This window comes from Rhinopithecus roxellana, chromosome 5 (assembly GCF_007565055.1).
Source record: "Rhinopithecus roxellana isolate Shanxi Qingling chromosome 5, ASM756505v1, whole genome shotgun sequence".
Classification (NCBI taxonomy): domain Eukaryota; kingdom Metazoa; phylum Chordata; class Mammalia; order Primates; family Cercopithecidae; genus Rhinopithecus; species Rhinopithecus roxellana.
Window position 1 is genome coordinate 59,847,424 of NC_044553.1, and position 18,372 is coordinate 59,865,795.

At 57.7% G+C, this 18,372-nt stretch overlaps 1 protein-coding gene across 6 annotated transcripts; it reads right to left on the bottom strand.

The window, feature by feature from the left end:
• Window positions 1-588: 588 nt before the first annotated feature.
• CARMIL3 (capping protein regulator and myosin 1 linker 3) lies at window positions 589-17,966 on the bottom strand. Of its 6 annotated transcripts, none has more exons than XM_030930352.1 (40): window positions 17,778-17,966; window positions 16,166-16,260; window positions 15,828-15,878; window positions 15,665-15,724; window positions 15,455-15,570; window positions 15,155-15,252; window positions 14,828-14,898; window positions 14,654-14,727; window positions 14,347-14,422; window positions 14,177-14,265; window positions 13,572-13,666; window positions 13,257-13,343; window positions 12,942-13,051; window positions 12,721-12,798; window positions 12,088-12,164; window positions 11,903-12,007; window positions 11,743-11,812; window positions 11,194-11,275; window positions 10,970-11,066; window positions 10,767-10,821; window positions 10,514-10,686; window positions 10,224-10,292; window positions 9,893-9,986; window positions 9,701-9,799; window positions 9,202-9,330; window positions 8,918-9,031; window positions 8,284-8,459; window positions 7,385-7,472; window positions 7,109-7,246; window positions 6,785-6,848; window positions 6,436-6,644; window positions 5,937-6,037; window positions 5,021-5,336; window positions 4,548-4,676; window positions 3,836-3,902; window positions 3,640-3,729; window positions 1,620-1,738; window positions 1,355-1,529; window positions 1,074-1,184; window positions 589-946 (listed from the first exon to the last, which is right to left on the bottom strand). In XM_030930352.1, exons 1-40 carry the CDS (start codon window positions 17,815-17,817, stop codon window positions 918-920), a joined length of 4,116 nt encoding a protein of 1,371 aa, XP_030786212.1. In that variant the 5' UTR covers window positions 17,818-17,966; the 3' UTR covers window positions 589-917. The 6 variants fall into 6 exon arrangements, with proteins under 6 accessions (XP_030786212.1, XP_030786209.1, XP_030786211.1 ...); XM_030930349.1 differs by having other exon boundaries at window positions 1,355-1,535; XM_030930351.1 differs by having other exon boundaries at window positions 5,937-6,040.
• Window positions 17,967-18,372: the final 406 nt, after the last annotated feature.

The following is an 18,372-nucleotide window of genomic DNA, read 5'->3' on the forward strand; positions in this document are numbered from 1 at the left end:
GTGCGATATGGATGAGTGGGGAAGGCATCAGGAAGGGCTTCACAGAGGAAGGGGCTTTTGAGTGGGATCTTGAATGCCAAGATAGTATTTGCTAGGACACCATGGGAGGCAGTGACTTTAGTTGTTGCCTTCATGCCACAGACACTTCTGTTCACCTGCTATTGAGATTTCTGACTAGTGAGGGTCCCCCCAGGACGACACAACATCATGTAATTCCCCCATTAGTGTGCATGCGCATGTACACACACACACACGCACTGCTCCCCAGTGTCCCTCTGGTACACTGGGGCTTCCAATCCCATTACACCCCAACAAGCTGGACAGACATTGGTGTTGGTTTCTGTCCTTTTGGTTCCTTCTCCAGGGAGCTCAGCCCTGACCCTGTGCATAACACCCACCTTGGCTTGGGGACTTATCAGTCCCCTTCCCTCGACAGTTCTGTTTTTTCTCCTGCTCCTCTAAGAACCCCAAGTCTGTCCCTGTGGAATGTTTCTCACTTTTCTCCACTGTGGCCAAGCTCTGAGGGTTTGTGGCAAAGCAGCAGATGGTGGAGGCAGTGAATGGGGAAGATAGCAGAGACTCGAGGCAGGCAGTGATTTTGTTTTTTTATTCTATACAAGTGGGGAGAGAGTCCCTAGGGGTAGAGGGACAGAGATCCACCCTCCTGGGGGAGGAGACAAGCCCCCACCCAGAAGCTCTCTGCAGAGAGAGGCATCGAGGCAGGCACTGACAGCCTCCATCTCTCCAGGTGGCTCCCTCTGTTCTAGTCCCTGTCTCCAGCTCCCCCATGCCTGGTCCTGCCATCTTGCCCCTGTAGGACAGGAGCTGGCAGGAGGCCCTGGGGGACTGGGGGTGGATAGGGGTCTGAGTCCTTGTGAGGCACATGTCGAGGGCTGAGGAGGGTGTTGTGGCAGTTGTCAGTCTGTTCCTGGCTCACTGGTTCCTGCTGGGGACAAATCCAGGGAGCCCTGTTTCCTGGGCAGGGACAGCCAGCCACCTGGTGTTGGGGCTTTGAGGGGTGTCATGTTGGACAGATAGGTGGGAAGGGGGACCTGCCCTCTCACCACCAGCACCTGTGGGGTCAGGAGGCCGTCTTCTATCAGGCTCCAGCTTGTCACAGGACTGTGCCCGCCGTGTCCTCTTGGGTTTCAGCGGGGCAGTCCGCCGGCCTGGATCAGGGGGCCCTGAAATAACAATCAAGGCAGGCCTAACACAGGAGTGGGGATCAGGCTGGGATGCTCATCCAGGCTGTGACTCCTGGTTGTCACTCATTCCATGCTCTGGAAGAGGACCTGATGTAAGCAGCAAAGTCCTAGAGGTGCCCTGAGCCCCCCATTTAGCCAGGGTGGCAGACCTTGGACTTCAGGCTCCTCTTGGTCTTGCTGTGATCCCAGCCTCAGCTGGGGTTTGTTGACTCCTGGAGTTGCATCCCCAGCCTCAGCCTCCTCCCTGACCCCTGGCTCCTGGGGAGGCCGGCGGCCCCTGGGCACAGCCACTGGCTTGGGAGGCCATGGAGCTAGAGTGGGGTCCTGTAGCTGGCAGAGGAAGGAAGATGCTGGGTCAGTTATTTCCTTTGCCTCATCAAAGTCCCTCCCCCACCCATCTTGCTGGCCCCTCACCTTGGCATTCCTAGCTGGAAGTGTCCTCTCTGGGAAGAGGGTCCCCTCCTTCTCCTCTTCCCCATCTTGGGAGGCTGGGCTGGGACTCTGGCAGCTGTGGTTGGGGGCACTCTCTTCAGCTGGGGATGAGAGAGAGGAGAAGCTGCAGGAAAAGGCATTCTTGCATAGCTCCTGCCCCTGTCTCCTCTCTCCACTGAAGCCCTGGAGGCCAGGACTTTCTCCCTCCAAGCCCATTTGCTCCTATGTCTCTGCCTTTCATGTGCCTTTTTTTTTTTTTTCCCCAAAGATGGGGTCTTGCTCTGTCGCCCAGGCTGGAGTGCAATGGCGCAATCTTGGCTCACTGCAACCTCCACCTCTCGGGTTCAAGTGATTCTCCTGCCTCAGCCTCCCGAGTAGCTGGGATTACAGGCACCCACCACCACGCCCAGCTAATTTTTTGTATTTTTAGTAGAGATGGGGTTTCACCATGTTGGCCAGGATGGTCTTGATTTCTTGACCTTGTGATCCGCCCGCCTCGGCCTCCCAAAGTGCTGGGATTACAGGCGTGAGCCACTGCACCTGGCCTTTCATGTGCCTTTCTATGTCCACGCTCCTTAGCCCTTGTTTCCCAGGATCATCCTGAGGCCATCACCTCTGGAGGGGACTCTGGCCTAACTGTCCCTCTTGCAGAGCAGTGCCCGACCCCTTTCCTGCTGGGGCAGAGCCAGGGCCCAGGGCCTGCTGGGTCCACAGGCATGCTGCCCATCCAGGCTGCAGTGCCCTGGGGGCTATGCCAAGGCTGCAGCCTGGCATTCCCAGAACTCTGTCTGAAAGTCTGATTTAGATGGAGGGGTGCCCTGGCACACTCATCCCCCGCCCCAGTGGCCTTTAAGCAACATGAGCCTGTGGGTCTGACACTGGAAAGTGTTGTCTACGTGTGCATCTGTGAGGTGTTTGTGCAGTGGGGCAACTGACTATTGTGGTTTCCTAAAGGAAAGATGGAGCCCTACTTTGGGCGCTTTAATTAGCCTGTGTATGGGATGGAAAAAATCAGCAAAGATGCCCCCAGTGCTGGGTTGGCCTTGGAGGAGGAGGCAAGGGCACAGGCACTCCAAGTCTCAGGCTCGCCTGGTTCTGCACTACAGGGGAGAGAGGGGCAGATGCAGAATGGGTGGGATGGGACAGTGGGGAACATGTGGCTCAAGCCAGACCAGCCAGCTCAGCTCTTAGCTCTTTCCAGCCCTTACGCCCTAGCCTGGTGATGGGAGTGGAAGAGGCTGAGGGGGTGTCACCATTAACAGGGAGATTTTGTTTATGTCAGTATTGCTGGAGGGTCATAGTCCAGGCCTTTGGCAACTGGAGTTGATGCTGAGCTGACCAACTTTTCTTTAGTGGCTCCCTAAGTGGAAGGTGCTCTGAAGCCAGCAGGAGGGAAGTGTCATGCCTGGGATAATCCCCTCCCTTTTACTCTTCCAGTCATGGGGCTAGAAAGTAAATGACTGCGTAAAGTCATGGGTGACTGAGAAGGACTAATACTGCAGGTTTCTGACCCCCGAGGCAGAGCTCTTGCCCGTGTTTGGGGCACCTTTCTGCGTGAGCTGAGGGTGAGTTGATAAACGACTTCTGGAGGAGGCTGGAATGTGTGAGGTGGGCCTGGCATAGCTGGTGCTTGCTGGCAGTTTGACTTGCCCACCCTCTTCCCAGCAAGGTGCAGAGAGAAGCCTTCTCTACAGAGGCTGCCACTGTGCTGACAGTGACCAGAGGCTGCACCTGCTCTACAGAATTCACCAGAGCCATCCACAAAGCATTGCTCCTGTCTGCTAACACTGGAGAAGCCGCTTTTGTTCTGTAGATGCTTTCTTTGCATTGGGTTGTCTCTTTTGGATGTAGCTTTGTAAATATCCTTAAACATTTTCACTGTGTTGACTTCTCACTGGCCCACCTTGGCCATAAATTCCCCAGCACAGGGGCCATGGGCTTCTGTTTCTCTGGACACACCCTGGGCTTTCAGTACTGCTGCCTGAGAAGAGGCTTTCCATACCTATGTGCCACGTGGCCTCTGCTCGGCGCATGGCACTGAAGCTTGGTTTGGTGCTTTGGGGTGGTGGTGGGGGCTTCCAGGATCCAGGCCCTGGAGTAGAGAGAAGGGATGAGAAAGAGAGAAGGAGAAAGGAAAAAGGTAAATTTGACCCCTGAGAGAGGGGTCAAAGGAAGGGCTTGAATGTGGCTGTTCTTACCTGCATCATCCGAAGAGCGCCGTTTCTGCCAGGCCTGGGTGCTGCCCTCCTGGTCTGGGCCTGGGCCCTGAAAGAACAGTGGGTCAGGTCATAAGAAAGTCTCCTCTGTGGCAGGACTGCAGTTGACAAAGGGGTTCTGCTCTAGCATCTCCCATGTCATTCTCATGTCATTAGTCCCTAGACAGACTGTTTTCCAAAGAATGGCACCCATACCTCCCCAGGGGCACAAGAAATGACTTACACAAATGAGTAGACTTCCATCTTTATAGTTACACATGTATTTTATGTGTAGTAGAAAAAAACATGACTCATTCAAAAAGCCTGTGATTTTAAAGATGATAATGCCTAGGTCTAGCCTAAGTTAAAAAAAGGTGAGTTACTTTAAATAAAAATACTATGTAAGTAATAATTCAGGTAAAAATCCGTCGCAAAGGTTATAATCAAGTCACCCTGGTTTGGGAAACAGAACTCTAGAGATAAGTATTTTATAACCCCTCATTTTACAGTAAAGAAGGAGAAATTTCAAGAGGTTAAGTGACCAGTCCAGGGCTCCGTGGCAAGTGTGTGGTAGGGGCTGAACAGCAGCTAACATCTTCTAATGCCAAAGCATCTGCTTTCCCTACTGAACCACCAGGGATGAGGGAGTGGGAAGGAGAAGGTGCTGGACAGGTACCCTCAGGACCCACAGTTTGTTGTCCCAGGCTCCACTCACCTCTCGTTTCCCATCGAAGCTCCAACCCTTAGCTCTTTCCAACCCAGGAAGGGCAACACCGTGAACCCTTGGCTGCTGTGCCGTCCCGGGGGCTGGGCCCCCCTCCCCTGGCTCCGACACCTCAGTGCCCTAGAACAAGGTCTCTTATTAGCAGTTCCCAGTGGAAGGGAGCTCCCCCAGATGCGAGGGAGTTGTCAGGAGGACCCCTGCCTCACTGAGTTCCCAGCCATGGGGAAGCCCTGCCGAGACCCTCTGAAGAGTCCTTCCAATACCTGCATTTGCATACAGCACTCCCAGCATGCTCTTGGCCACTGGGTCTCAGTCCACTCTCAAGGAGAGGAGAATTGAAATGACCAATGTTCCTGAGAACCCTGGGTCCTAGCATTTTCCCATTAAGCTTGGGGTGGGGTAGGAGACTGGGTTAAGTGTGGGGCAGGAAAAGGGGAAGACACAGCACCCCCTGCCTCACTTACCATCTTCCTGCAGAAGGAAGGCCCCCGGCTCCCACCAAATCCAGGCAGGAGGCCGCTCTCCTCCTCTGGGCTCCAGCAGGGAGAGGAGTTATTGCCGAGGCTTGGGGGGTCTGGGCTAGGAGGGCTCTCCTGAGTCGGGGGAGGGGGTGGGGGTGGAGGGAGGAGGAGTCCATTGGTGGGGGACCCCGGCCCCCTGTCCCCCTTGAAGCTCCGGGGCCGGCGAAAGTGAAACAGGCCCCGGCGCCTTTTCTTCTGGAGTGGAGGCAACGGTGGCTCTGAGAGTCCTGGCCGCACAGTCCTCAGAGTCCGGGGGTAGCTGGGGAGAATCAGGGTAAGTTAGCAACAAATGCCAGATGCAAGTTCAATCCTGGGTCTGATAAACCTGCTTTCCTCTCATCTGGTCTCTCAGCCCTTTCCACTTCGTTCTCAGGGAGATGACGCCCTTGCCTTTCCTGTCCTGTTGTAATCCTTCAGCAGCCTTTCCTGCAGACTGACTGTTTCTTCCCAGGCACCTCCCCCGCATCTCCTCTCAGCTTCTCCAAGTGACCCAGCTCCTCCTGGACAGACCCTGGGCAGTCTGCAGGACAGTGACAGTGAACACTACCTCCCGGGCCTCTCAGCACTAATGGGTATCCTGTCCCAAGGCTGCTCCCCACCTCCCTCTCATCCACACCTGCCCTCCAACCCCACTGTGGTGTTTCACTCTGGCCTCATTCTTCCCAGCTGTCCTGAGAAGATGCAGAGGTCATGGGCCCTGAGGGCTGGGTGGGGAAGGATGAGAATGTGGGGAAATGTCCCACAGAGACTGGCTTTGGGCACTGTTGTTATAGAGACTCCCATGGGAGCTGGGAGGACACAGGAGCCCTTCTAGGGCCTTGTGGCCTGCTGAAAATGGGAGTGTTTTTAGGCATCACACCTGGAACTTTCCTCCATGACCCTTCGGCTGAAGAAGTCCTCCAGCCCCTCATCCAGGCGGGTGGCCATCCCATTCTCTTGACGAGTCCCAGGTGCTGGCATCTGCTGGGAGGAAAGTCCCGTGGGACATCTCATCTAGGTCAGCAAGCTCCACCTCCCATCCACTCAGAGCATTCCCCTTTGGGCTTGGACATTTATGGAAATTTAGACTTCAGTTCACCCAGTGTTTCCTAAGCTTGGTGGCTCTTGGTGTTCTTGGTGGCTCTATCCTTCACCAAAATAAGAATGACACTGCCCGGCAGACAGAGACTTCTTCTTATCTGTGAAAAGGTCTAGCTCTCATACAAATTGGACAATCCCTCATCTGTTCACTGGCACACCTGGGCTCCTGCCCAATCCCTCAAGGCTATTGTCTCTGGAATTTGGGTCCTAAAGGTAAAACCACTGGCTCTGGCATCACTAAGTGAAGGGGATCCTCTTGTGAGGCCTTAGGGACTCACACTGGGCCGACCAGGTCCTGGAGGTGTGGTCCTGGGGGGGCGGGGCCTCCCTTGTGTTTGATGCCTTAGTTTGTAACCATGAGTGGGCAGCTCAGATAGACCTTCCCAGGAGCCAGTAGCTGTGGGCTGGCTGCCCCCGAGTCCTGAGAACCAGCCAGGGGGGATTCCCAGGTTCCCCAGTTGGCTTTCCATATCCTGAGGGCTCCCGCCTGCAAGATAGTAGCATTAGAGGGACTAGCAGAGGAATGGGGAGCAAGCAGGATGGGGAGACAGAGAAAAAATCAAGGGAAAGAGGGGCTATGGAGGGTGGGAGTCTGGAGTCCATGAGAACGGAGGCTGGGAGACTCACTGATGAAGGCAGACACCGGCCGGATCTTGCGGCAGCGTTTCTGCTTTTTGATGGCCATGGTGTCCTGCAGAAATGAAGACGAGTGGCAGGGCCAGAGCCATCCATTCATCATGAAACCTTATTTGAGCCCATCCTGCCCCTTGCTCCTCAGGGGGCTGAGGCATTGGGATGAGGGAAGAGGTTGGGCTGGATTGGGATTGGGGGCAGAAGGCCAGGCACAGTGAGGTGGCCAGGGGAGTCCAGAGCAGTGGAAGGGGATAGCGTTGTGCAGGTTTAAGGGCAGGGCCCAGGTTATTAAGGAGGAGCAGGGAGCAGGGGGCTCACAATGTTGGTCCCAAGTTCATCATCTGTGGTCTCCTCGTGATCACGGTTCCAGCCTCGGCCCCGGGAGGACAGATCCTGCCCTTGGCCTGGGCACCCTGGTGGATCTGACAGCGTCCTTAGCTGGGTCAGGTGCCGGGCCTGGGGAAGGGCAGGTGTGAACAGAATTCCAAGGAAGCTGCCCATCTCCCAGGGCCTTGAAGGGGAGGGTGATTAGGGAGACAGGATAATGTGGGGTAGAGGGCGTGCCCGAGTCAGGCCAGGCTGCAGAAGCCTTACCAGGCTCTTGTGGGAATGGTAGAGCTCTTGCAGGATCTCATCCACTATGGAGTTGGTTAGGTAGGTGACGACTGAGAGCTTTACTTCACTGTGGGCACAGGTGGGGCTACTCAGAACAGTAGTACCTCAGTCCCTCACATGGCCCCTGAGCCACTCCCTTTCCCAGAGGCCTGAGAGAATGGCCGGCTGGCCTGGTCTGTCTGCCCATGGAGCACATGTGGCTGCTGAAGGAGGCAGCCTAGCCCATGACACTCATTTGTCCATACATACACATCTAGTCCCACTCTGGAGCCCCCAGCCCAACTATGTGTGGGGAAAGAGGAATTCGAGGAGAAGAAGGAGCAAGGGGGCCCTAGGTCAGGCCCCTGGAGCCCCAGCGGAACACAGCTAGGTAATTGGGGTGCTGACTAACTAAACCCTGCTAGTTGCTACTGTGAGGGTAGAAAAGACCCTTCCTTGGACCTAGCTGTTTCATGGATATGTGTAGTACTTTTCCTTTGCTTTGGTGAGTGGTGGCACCCAGACCCAGAATGAAAGAGCTCTAGGGGCAAGGAAAACTGGGAGGAAGACAGTGCTTCCACGCACCCACCTCAGGGACTTTTCTTTGTCCATGCCTCCGAGGAGGCCCTGTTATCTCATTCCTGGTGTATTTGTGTGGGTATGTGTGTGTACACCTGTGTGGGCACAACCTTGGCTCCTAAACCCCAGCTCAGCACTTAGATTTCCAGGGCAAAGATCAGTCAGACCCTAAATAGCAAGGTTGCATTTGGTTAAAGATTGATCCTTGTAATGGAGATTGTGCCATTCATTATTCATTGCTGATAGCTCTCCAGTCCCAAGTCCCTAAGTGATCTCGGCCAAATCCAGCTCAGCCCCCAGCCCTGCCCTTCGTCTCTCACTCCAGCTTGTTCTGAATGTCCTGTCCTGCTTGCTCCAGCAGTGCCCCTCGGATGAAGTTCCGGGGCACTGTGACACGCTCCGCCACATTGCTCAGCATCTTGTTGTGCCCCTCGGCCACCCGCATGGCCACAGGGCATAACTCCTGTGTCAGGCTGACCATGGACTCCAGAATCACCTAGTATGGGGGAAAAGGAGGCCAGAGGCCCAAGGGGGACAGGGTCAGGGGTGGCACCACAGCAGAAGAGACTATCTATTTCAGCCCCTCATGCTGAGACCGAGGGACCCACCTAAGGTCACAAAACCGTTAGTGGCAGAGCCTTGGACACTAAGGCTTCCCTACTTTCTGGTCAGTGCTCCTTCTACCCTACCATATAGACAGGGGGAGTCAGTCCAAGGATCCAAACCCAGAGGGGGCAGGGTCAGAGTTCAGGGACCAACATCAAAGCTCACAGAAAAAAATCCAAGCCTGATATTGCAGCAATGCCTTGGTAACGTGGGACTGTGGGTGGTCTCAACTCTGTGCATGTCCTCCTGGCCCTCCAGTAGTCTCCCAGCTCTGACTTTAGCTCTGGGCTTAGGGCCTCAGTCAACACTGGGTTCCCACCATGGCTTCCTCCCTCCTCCAGGACTTGCCTGCAGCTCCTTGTCCACAGCTTTGGACACCTCACTTGCTACTGATTCCAGCCTCTGCCGCACAGGCCCGTCATTGGCCAGTACGTGGCCCAGCTCATAGAGGCTGGGAAACAGCTGGAGAAGGAAGGGGTTATGATTAGCAGACCAGAACCACGACTTGCTAGATCTCCGGGGTCCCTGGGCTAGGAAGGCAGATGCACAGGGCAGGGCTGGCATAGCTTAGCATGGTCGGCCTTCTTGGGTTCTCCAGACTTCAGGGGAAGGGTAGCCTGTGGAGGGCTCACCGCCCGGGAGTTCTTGGCATCTTTGATGAGGTCCCGAGCGTAGAGTAGCTCATCCTGCACGGGCTCCAGGGGGCAGAGTCTCAGGGCCCGCACCTCCTCCTGCACTCGTCCACACAGCCGCTGCAGCATCTGGAGCACAGTGGCAGGGGTGTCAAGGGGACCCCTGCTTCTACATCTTCGCAGGTGGGACCCCTTAGGCAGTGTTACTGGTGCTGGCAGTGGTGGAGGTGATGTCTCTGGCTGGTCTGGTCCCCCTTGCTACAGCCTTTCTGAATACCCAGCTGAGCTCCCAGAGTCCTGTGCACTCCTGCTGTTCGCCCACGTATGTTTGAAGCCCATATCTGGCAGGCCCTCTCTTTCTGCTTCCCCACATGGTTCAGTCCAGTGACAGGCACCATGCAGTGCCTCTTCATGCTCCCCTACTCAATTTTCCATCACATCACACCTGTGCCCTGAATGCCCCAGGTATGCCCCCTGTGTCCCAGAGGGAAACGTTTACTTGCTCGGCGCTGCTGGTCACCAGGCCCTGCTGCAACCTGAAGGCCTGCTCCTGGGGGCACGTCTGGGAGTGGTTGTTCCTCACTAAGCACCATTGGATCTGGAGATGATGGGGTTGGTGAGTCAGGGCCTGGGGATGTGGGCTGCCCCCTGCCCCTTGCTGTTCCACTCTGCTTAGGATAGCACCCTGCACCTTCTGCCAGACGTCCTCGGTGCGCTCAGGGGCACTGCGATAGGCTTGGGAGATGTCGCTCACGGGGAAGGACATGAAGCGCAGCGTGTGGTTGCTGTGGGACACAGGGGCACAGCTGGATGGGAACAGGTGAGGACGGGAGGCCCCTGCCTCCTCTGTTGGTGAGCAGCCCTCCAGCCCCCTTGCTCATCATTTCTCTCTTCCATGGCCCTTCCTAAAATTTCTGTGCAAACAGGTCAAAGGGGCTAGGGTGGGGCAAGAGTAGTTCAGGCCTGATCCAGGCACAGGGAGGCTGGGGACTTGGATTAGGGCAGAAGCATGGTCCACTCACCTCTCCAGGGCTCTTGCGATGTCCAGGAAGCCCAGGGCAGATGTATTGTTCCGATCCCATAGGATAGTTCTGGGGGAAGGGTAAGCACCAGTTTGGCACCCCTCCCCCTGGGTCCCTACCAGGGGCCAGGGACACAATCCTCTTGGGGCAATAAGGATGACTCAGAGATGGTTCTGGGGTTGGGGGTCTTCTGAAAGCTGGGGTCCAGAGCATCAAGGCAAGCAGGGGGATTGTGTATATATGGGGAAGGGCTGGGGCTCCAGGTCAGGGGGACCCAGTGTGGGCCCCACCTGAGGGAGGAGTTTATCTGCAAGGCCTTAGACAGCATCTTGGCTCCGATGTCCTCCATGCCATTGCCGCTCAGATCCACCTTGGCCAGGCAGGTGTTGCTGCCCAGGGCATTGATGAGGATGCTGGTGCGAAGCTTCAGCCGGGAGTCTGCCACCGACAGTGACTGCAGGGACTGTGTGGGCAAGGGGGGGTTGGGCCCAGTCCCCACAGCCCCCTCCGACTACAGGTCCCCTCCCAGGCCCAGGCACTCACACAGTCCTCTTCCTGGATTAGCTGCACCAGCTTGTGGAGGATCTCCTCCAGGGTCCTGCAGGGAGGTGGGGCTCAGAGTAGGAGGGGAGGGGCTGGGGTCATGCTATTCGAGGAGGAGAGAGGTGGCCAGAGGTAACACGGTGAGCCAAGAGGATGGGTGAATGATGGGATAAGGGTCTGTGGGCACGGAAAGGGGGCCTCACTTGGCCTTGACATTGAAGTTCTTGCCCAAAAACAGGTGCTTGAGGGACTTGTTCTTGCCAAGTGCCGGCACTAGTGTCAGGAGGTCCGAGTCGAACCCTGGTGAGCAGACGGGAGAGGCCTGGCCTTGAGGCCTGAGGCTGACTGGTGTCCCCTCAGGGCTGCTTCTGCATGCTCCAGGTCCCTGTTCTCCCCGGCCCCAGGGAAGTGATGCACCATTACTCACCATTGTCCGACAGATCCAGGCTGCCTACACAGGTGACAGCTCCCAGCTGTTCCTGCAAGGCTTGGGCTCCCGCTGAGCGGAGCTGCAGGGACAAGGTGAGGGGTGGAAGGCAGGAGTTGGGGTGGGGGATAGGACACCTTTAAGGCTTAGGATAGAGTAGTCACAACAGAACTCAAATTCATGCCAGGATCTGGGTGTAAAATCAGGGAGACTCTGTCCCCATACCAGATCCTTCCCTAGAGCTGGCTTCCCTCCCTTTCGCCAGAAAGGCTGCTATTCCTGAGACAGCTTGCTCCTGCCCTCTGGTGGAAAAGTCTGGTATCTCCCACCCCAAAGCTTCAAGGGCAGAGACACTAGAGACTGAGAGTGAATGGCCTCTTGGAAAAGAGGGCCACAGACCCCAGACTGAGAGGGGAAAGTAGTGGTGTGGCCAGGTCAGGGGGTCGCAGAGGGTTAGCACAGAGGCTAGATGGAGCCAGGGTTTGACTTAGGTCCGAGAAATACACATGGGTCAGAGGCGGGCAGGGGGGTTGGGGACTGATGGCTCACCTCACAGCTGCTGAGATCCAGGTGCAGGTCACTGAGGTGACTGTTGAGGGAGAGCCCCTGAAGCAGCGCCCTGTGGGAGGGAGGTCAGCAGGCCCTCCTTTACCTCTTCCCGCTCCCTGTGGTTCCCTTGGATGTGCCCCCAACCCTGCACCCACCCGACCTGAGGGCCTCCAGGGGCAGCTTTGTGGCTGACAGGTTGACGTGGCTCAGTGTGTAGGCGCTGCTAAAGAACTGCTTGAAGGCCGGTGGGGCCTCTCGACCCTTCCTGTGGAGAGACCCCTGGGGTCAGTGAGGGAGGGAATTGGCCATGTCTTGCTCTGTCCTCCCTTCCCCCTCCTCTCCCACCTGTGGGAGCAGCTGTTGCGAGCCAGGTTGAGGTAGGTGAGGTGGGAGCAGCAGCCGTGGAGTAGGGCACCGAGAAGCTGTAGGGGGAGACGTGGTGGGTCTCAGGGGAGCTGGAAGGGGGTGGGGAGTGGCAGGAAAGGACTCCCCCTTCCTCCCCATCGAGGTCCTGGCTCTTCACTCTCTGTGGTCAGCCTGTGTGAGCCCCACTGTAGATGCCCACTCAGATTGTTGAAGCCTCTGTTTGCTCCCCTATGGAACATGGGCCTACTCCCTGCCTGGCTTCCAGGGGCATAGAGCTGCTCACAGGCAGTGGATGTGTAAAGTCAGGGCCACCATTGACTCCTAAGGCGCCTTGTTCAAGTTAGGAAAAGCATCCATTGCCCTGAGGGTGCCAGGGTGCACAGCTGGGGAAGGGAGCAAGGGCTGGCTTTTAAGCACAGCAAGCACAACCTTGTGACCTGGATAAAGTGCCACACAGGTATGAACTACAGACATTGCTTTATACTTTAGCTGAACCTGAAGTCATCCAGACAGCTCTGTCCACCTGTGTACTCAGGGATGGGGGGTGAGACCGAGGCCCACTGTGGTCTCCCCACATCACCTCGGACTGGCTTCCCATCACCAACTCCTCACCAAGTCGATGACGCAGTCAGTTCCTGACAGGTCCAGGTGCACCAGAGCATTGGGTTGGGCCAGGAAACTGTAGAGGACCTGGAGCAGGAAGGATAGAGGGGTTGCAGGGGAAGGGACGACGGAGTCTCGCCACCCCCAGAGGCCATGGGGTAGAAGGCCTCCCAGCTCCTGAAGCTTGAGCATGCTTTCTTCAGGGGGCTGAGGCTGTTCTGAGGACTCACATTGGCCTCGTCTGTGGCGAGGAGCCCGGGGTTCTTGCTCAGGTCCAGGTATCGAAGGGAGCTGGCAAATGCTGGGTTGGCCCCGAAGGTCTGGCCGAGTGCCTGGAGCCCTGAGCACAGTGGGCACTGGACTGGGTTGGCCCCTAGCCTCACCTCTTCCCCTCAGCACATAACTCTTCCCCGCTCCCCAAATGTGGCTCCTTTTCACTCTTCCATCCCTGAGATGGTGTGTGAGTGTGTGGGTGTACCTCTGGAGCTCAACACTCCAGGCAGCACCAGGGTAGGGTCAGAGGTCAGGGGTCCTGGTGCGAGTACCTCGAGGGGAAATGGCAGTCTTGGCCAGGCACAGTTTGGTGAGGCCAGTGGGGAAGCAGAGGAGCTGCTGGCTCAGACTGAAGAAGCCTGGGGAGTAGAGAGAGAAACGGGCCCAGTGAGGGACAGGGCAGTGGGCGTGGGTGGCACAGAGTCAGGTTGGGGGCTCGAGTAGGGTACAGGCCTTGGGTCAAGGATGGAGGTTTCAGGGCAGGGGCTGGAATCAGGCTGGAGAGCTGCTGTTCAGACCTGGTTGGGTTCTGGGCTAGGACAGGGGTCTGCATGGTGGTGGGGACAGGATTCAGGGCTGGGGCTCACCCTTGTCCTCGATGGGGTTGTGGGACAGAGTGAGGGCATGCAGCACACAGCTCCCGTTCTCCCCAAACACCCCGGCCAGCTTCTGGACAAAATCCCTTCAGGGAAGGGGAGGAAGGATTTGTCCTGAGCTGAGCCCCAGGTCCCAGCCTCTGGGCTTCCCCTCCTCCTCTACCTGCCTGCCTGGCTGGGGCTGCAATGGTCAGAGGTCCCCACAACAGGGGAACAGCTCAGGGCCTGCCGGGGAGCTTGTCACCACTCCGGAGTACCTGGGGGCATTCCACACCTTAGGAAGTTGTGCTGAGACAAACATCAGCTTTGGGTCCTCAAGACTGGAGCAGCCCACCCTGCTTGGTAGTTAATGGAAAAAGAGGACAGGGCATGGAACATCCTGGGGAAAGGCCATGGAGCTGGGGGTCAGGAGGCTTGGGTCTGAGTCCTAGCTTGACCTCCGAATTGCTTTGTGCCCTCTTTTGGCCTTGGTCTCCTCTTCTGTAAAGAGAGGCACTGGATAAGATAGTCCAGAGGCCTGCACCATGCTCTGAGGTTCTGGGACCCTAAAACTACATCAAGGGTGCACTACTGCCCAAGGAGGAGGCTGGCCTCACGTCTTAAGCCCGGCGTTGTCCAGCACCAGCTCTTCGAGGCTCCCCGACTTGCTCAGGGTATGTAGCACCTGTTCTAGCACTTCAGAGCCCTGAGGACAGAGGAGGTCTTGCGATCAGCAGCCAAGGGGGGCACTACTCCTCCCACCTCACCAGCCCCTCCTAGTTCCTACCAGTCGCAAGTCCTTGCAGTAGAGTTTGGTGAACCACTGGTTGTAGGCCAGGGCTGCTACCATTAGGGCCAAGTCTCTGTGGGGATATGGAAGGGGGCAGGAAAGTGGTGAGCAGGTGGCTGGATCAGAAAAGAAGAGACCAAGGATAGGTCGTTGGGCTGGGGAAGGCCTAGATGGGTAGATAGGGATGGGATGGAGTTGGGGAGTTAGAACTGGGGCTGTGGGACCAGAAGGGTGCTCCTGGGAAGGGCTGGGGTTGGGCTGAAGTTGGGAATTTGAGGGTGGAGTCTCTGCCCCATCTGCTTACCGGCTCTCCAAGTGGCTGAAATCCAAGAGATTGAACTCCCGGTTATCTTCAGCATGGTAGATGGTGTCCACATCCTTGGAGAGGTGGAACTGGCTCACACCTGCTCCCCACTTCCTCCTTAGCCCCCTCCCTCCAGGCCCCACTTGTTCCCAATGGGGTCCCTGTCCAACGTACCCATTGAACCTCCTCACGGCAGTGTAACCCATTGTAGTCACACAGAGCAGCGTAGGTCTCAGAGAAGCCACCTGTGGGGCAGGAGATAGGCTGGTTCCACGAGGGTAAGGAAATGGGGAATAGGCTTGGATTCAAGAACAGTCAAGTTAACTTTAATTGGCAGTGCTCTTGGTTCTTGCTATGCCGTGAACTTCCTGAGGTCTGGGAGCTGGGACTCCTTAGGGCAGGCAAAGCAATCCCACGCAGGCAACACCCAGTGCACAAAGGGCTGTGGTCATGGGCCAAGATGGTGCAGTGCCTACTTTCCTCACATCTGCCCCTGCTCACCGCAGACACTGTGGGTGGTAGATGTGGAAGTCTCAGAGTTGGGGGATGTGTCTCGGGGCCCCTCTGGAGTGTCTGCGTTTCCACGCCGGATCAAACACCTGGAAAAGAAACAAGTCATTCCAGAGAGGGCTGGAAAGAGGCTCTCAATTCTTTCCCCGTTACAGCTCCTGCATCCCAGGAAAAACCAGGAGTGGGGACCTGAGAGCTCTCCTTCTCAGCCCTGGTCCAGGGGAAGGAGGAAGGGAAGGAGAACTCTCTCTCTCATCTAATGCCTTAAGAGACCCCTCATTTGCCACTCACCCAGGGCCAGGGCAGACCTTGGACAGGGCAGAGCTCACATGTCGTGTCACCTGGTCCACACTTTCAGCTGATGGCAGCCGCATGCTCACCATGCCACGCTCCGTCTCCACCAGGATCTGGGGGAGAGGAAGCATCAGAGCCTCAGACTCCCTCCTCTCTGCTCCTTCCTCCAGCTGGCCCAGTAGTGGGGCCCAGAGCCCTGGTACTCACCTGGTTCTGACTGAGCGTGTTGAAGGCACGGATCTCCAGGACATTGAAGGAGCTCTCCACCTAGGAGGGATGGAGATGCTCAGCTCCTGGTAAGGACCCGGGTTGCCAGGCTCGGGAGGTAGGGAGAATGCCAGGTGCTCTCCTGCTCCTCAGCCCAACTCACCTTGGCTGGGACTTTAAGGGGGAAGAGGTGGAGGCGCCAGGAGGTCAGGGCCTGCAGAGAGAGGAAAAGAATGTCGGTGGTACATGGCAGCTTCTGGGCCCTGGTGGCCCTGCCCTCCTTAAGCCCTTCAGCTCTGCTCTTGGATTGTCCCCCCAACCCGATGCCCTACCCTAGACTTTTGGACATCAACACAGTCCAGCCCTGCCTCCTTCCCCCAGGTTTTGTCTCTTCAGTGTCCACCCACTTCTGTCTCCTCTGTCCCCCCAGCTCCCTGCCCTCTCCTGGCCAGCTGCCCTTGCCAGCCACCTCCTGCCTCCCCACATGCCCAGTGCCCTCACCAGCACTCGGTCCTCAAACTTCTTGGGTTTTGTCTCCAACTTCACACGATGTTGTTGGAGCACGGCCCCTTGGCTCAGGCACCTCCGGATGCTGTCTGAGGGTGGGTGGGAGCCTGCTCAGAGCTTCCCCTCACCCTGGCCACCTCTACCTCCCAGAGCTCTCCAGATAGAGGCAGGGTCAGGGTCAAATGGGATGAGAGAGAAACAGAGAGACAAAGAAGGGAAGACAGGGACAGAGGCCTTTCCTTCTTGGGTGACTTTTCACACTCTTTCTTTTTTGGCTTTTCTCTTCCTATTAGAAAGGGAGTAGAGTATGGAGAAAACTCCGGCTCCTGATGTCCCTGAGTCAGGGGACGGTTGCTGACTGTCTGTGGGAGGGTGTGTCTTACACTTCTGAGGGTGTGAAGAATTTCCAACCCATGCACTACAACAGCCATTGACACATACACAGTGAGTCAGTGTGTGGGGGTGTGGGGTGTCCCTTTGACTATATTCTAGGTGGTCTGGGTGTGAGTGTCTGCCTTTACTATGAGAGTGTGCATGCCTCCTGGAGATGTCAGGGAGTCTGAGTGTGGCATTGGTGGGGACAGGTAAGTGTGAATGAGTATGCTGTGGAAGGGGCACAGAGCCAGACAGTTCCTCCGTGTGTGTTGGGTGGGGAGAAGAATTAACGTTTAAATGAGACCCATACCATCTGCTGGCAGAACCACCCAGATATAGTGTGTGTGTATGTGTGTGTGTGCGCGCGCGTGTGCTGGGGTGCCATCTCTGTGAAGATGTGTTTACACACGTCTCACGATTGTGCTGTGTGTGTGTGCAGGTGTGGGAGACCGCCACGGTGCAGCATGCCTCTGAGTATCCATGAGCATCCTGCGCTTTGCGTGGGCTAGCCTGTGCTCCTGTCTCTGGGGGTCAGGTTTGTGGCAGTGCTGGGTGGCCGGGCCTGGGTTTGGGCTAGATCTGAGAACCACGCAAACGGGAGCAGCCTTGATGTGTGGGTGGTGGGTAGCTAGAAGGAGGCAGGCTGGGACGCGGGCTGTGGGAGGCAAGCCGCAGAGACCCTCCTGCTCTTGGTTTTAGCTCCAATCCAGGGCCTCTTCCCTGACTCCCTTCTTTGCCCCACTGGCCTGGGCGCTGCCCAGCTCCTAAGGGGCTCTTCAGGGCCAGTTCCGGGGCGGGGCCGGGAGGAGGGAGGGTGTTAAGCCACGCAGCGGTCAGGACCAGGGGCAGCTCCCATTGCCGGGAGGGGCGGGCTTGGCCCCGCCCGGCGGGGAAGCGGGGACTCTCCGAAGGGGAGACTGGACGCTTCGCCGAAGGTGGGCCAGGAACGCCAAGAGTCAGCCCCAGAGAGCGCCAGGGAACTGCACCTGTCACCGAAGGGCGGGACGGGCGGCTCCGGGACAGGAAGGTCCCGACCGGGTGAGGCGAGGCAGGCAGCGGAGGATGCTCCGGGGACAGCGATGCCCAGACTGGGATGCAGGGGCTGCCTTGGAGCCGGGATGCATGGGGTGGGGGGTGTGAGACACCGGGCTGGGGTGCACCGCGGGGAGGAACGCGCTGGGTCTGGGATGCTCCCGGACGGGGCGTCCCGGAGACCGAGGCAGCCTCGTACCTTGCAACTCGCGGGTGAGCTCCACGCTGGGCTTGGCCATGGCGGCCGCTGTTGCTGAGGCTGCTGCAGAGGAGCCGCCGCCACCGCTGGGGAGCCGCAGCACATGCTAGACCCGGCTTTGGCAGGGCCCGGGCGCTGAGCGCTGCAGCAGCGGCCGAGCCCGCTCGGGTCAGGGGCGGCTGCTTGAGCGCTCCTCCCCCCGCCTTGGAGCGCCGGCTCCCCCGCCCCGCCCGGAGAGCTGCCCGACTGAGCATGCGCGCCGCGCGGCCGAGCAGCGTGAGACCCCCCGCGCGCGCTCACGCCTACCCTTCTCGCCGGCTCCCGCGTGAGCTGGCCGGTGTGCGTAGCCCGGTGTCCGGGCCTTCGGGGCAGGGGGCAGCGTCCCCGCTTTCCGTCTACTGTTGCTCAGGCCCGTGGGCAGAACCCATTTCTTTTGTTTGTGGGCCTGGGCAGCTTGCAGGGCGTTTCTCTATTCCCCACCGGCTCAGGACCCGTCCAGCTTGTCCTTGCTGACTCGGGAGGGAACTCGGGACCTAGGGCCATGTCGGGAGGGGACCTGGCCGGATCTGGGAGGCAAGGGGCGGGGAGGTGTTAG

Excerpts from the sequence above, each read along its gene's own strand:
- CARMIL3 (XM_030930348.1), bottom strand. The coding sequence starts at position 17,817 with ATGGCCAAGCCCAGCGTGGAGCTCACCCGCGAGTTGCAAG. Across the intron at positions 14,728-14,827 it reads GCCGTGAGGAGGTTCAATGG|GATGTGGACACCATCTACCA; the intron begins GTACGTTGGACA and ends CACCTCTCCAAG. Across the intron at positions 12,008-12,087 it reads CGCAACAGCTGCTCCCACAG|GAAGGGTCGAGAGGCCCCAC; the intron begins GTGGGAGAGGAG and ends GTCTCTCCACAG.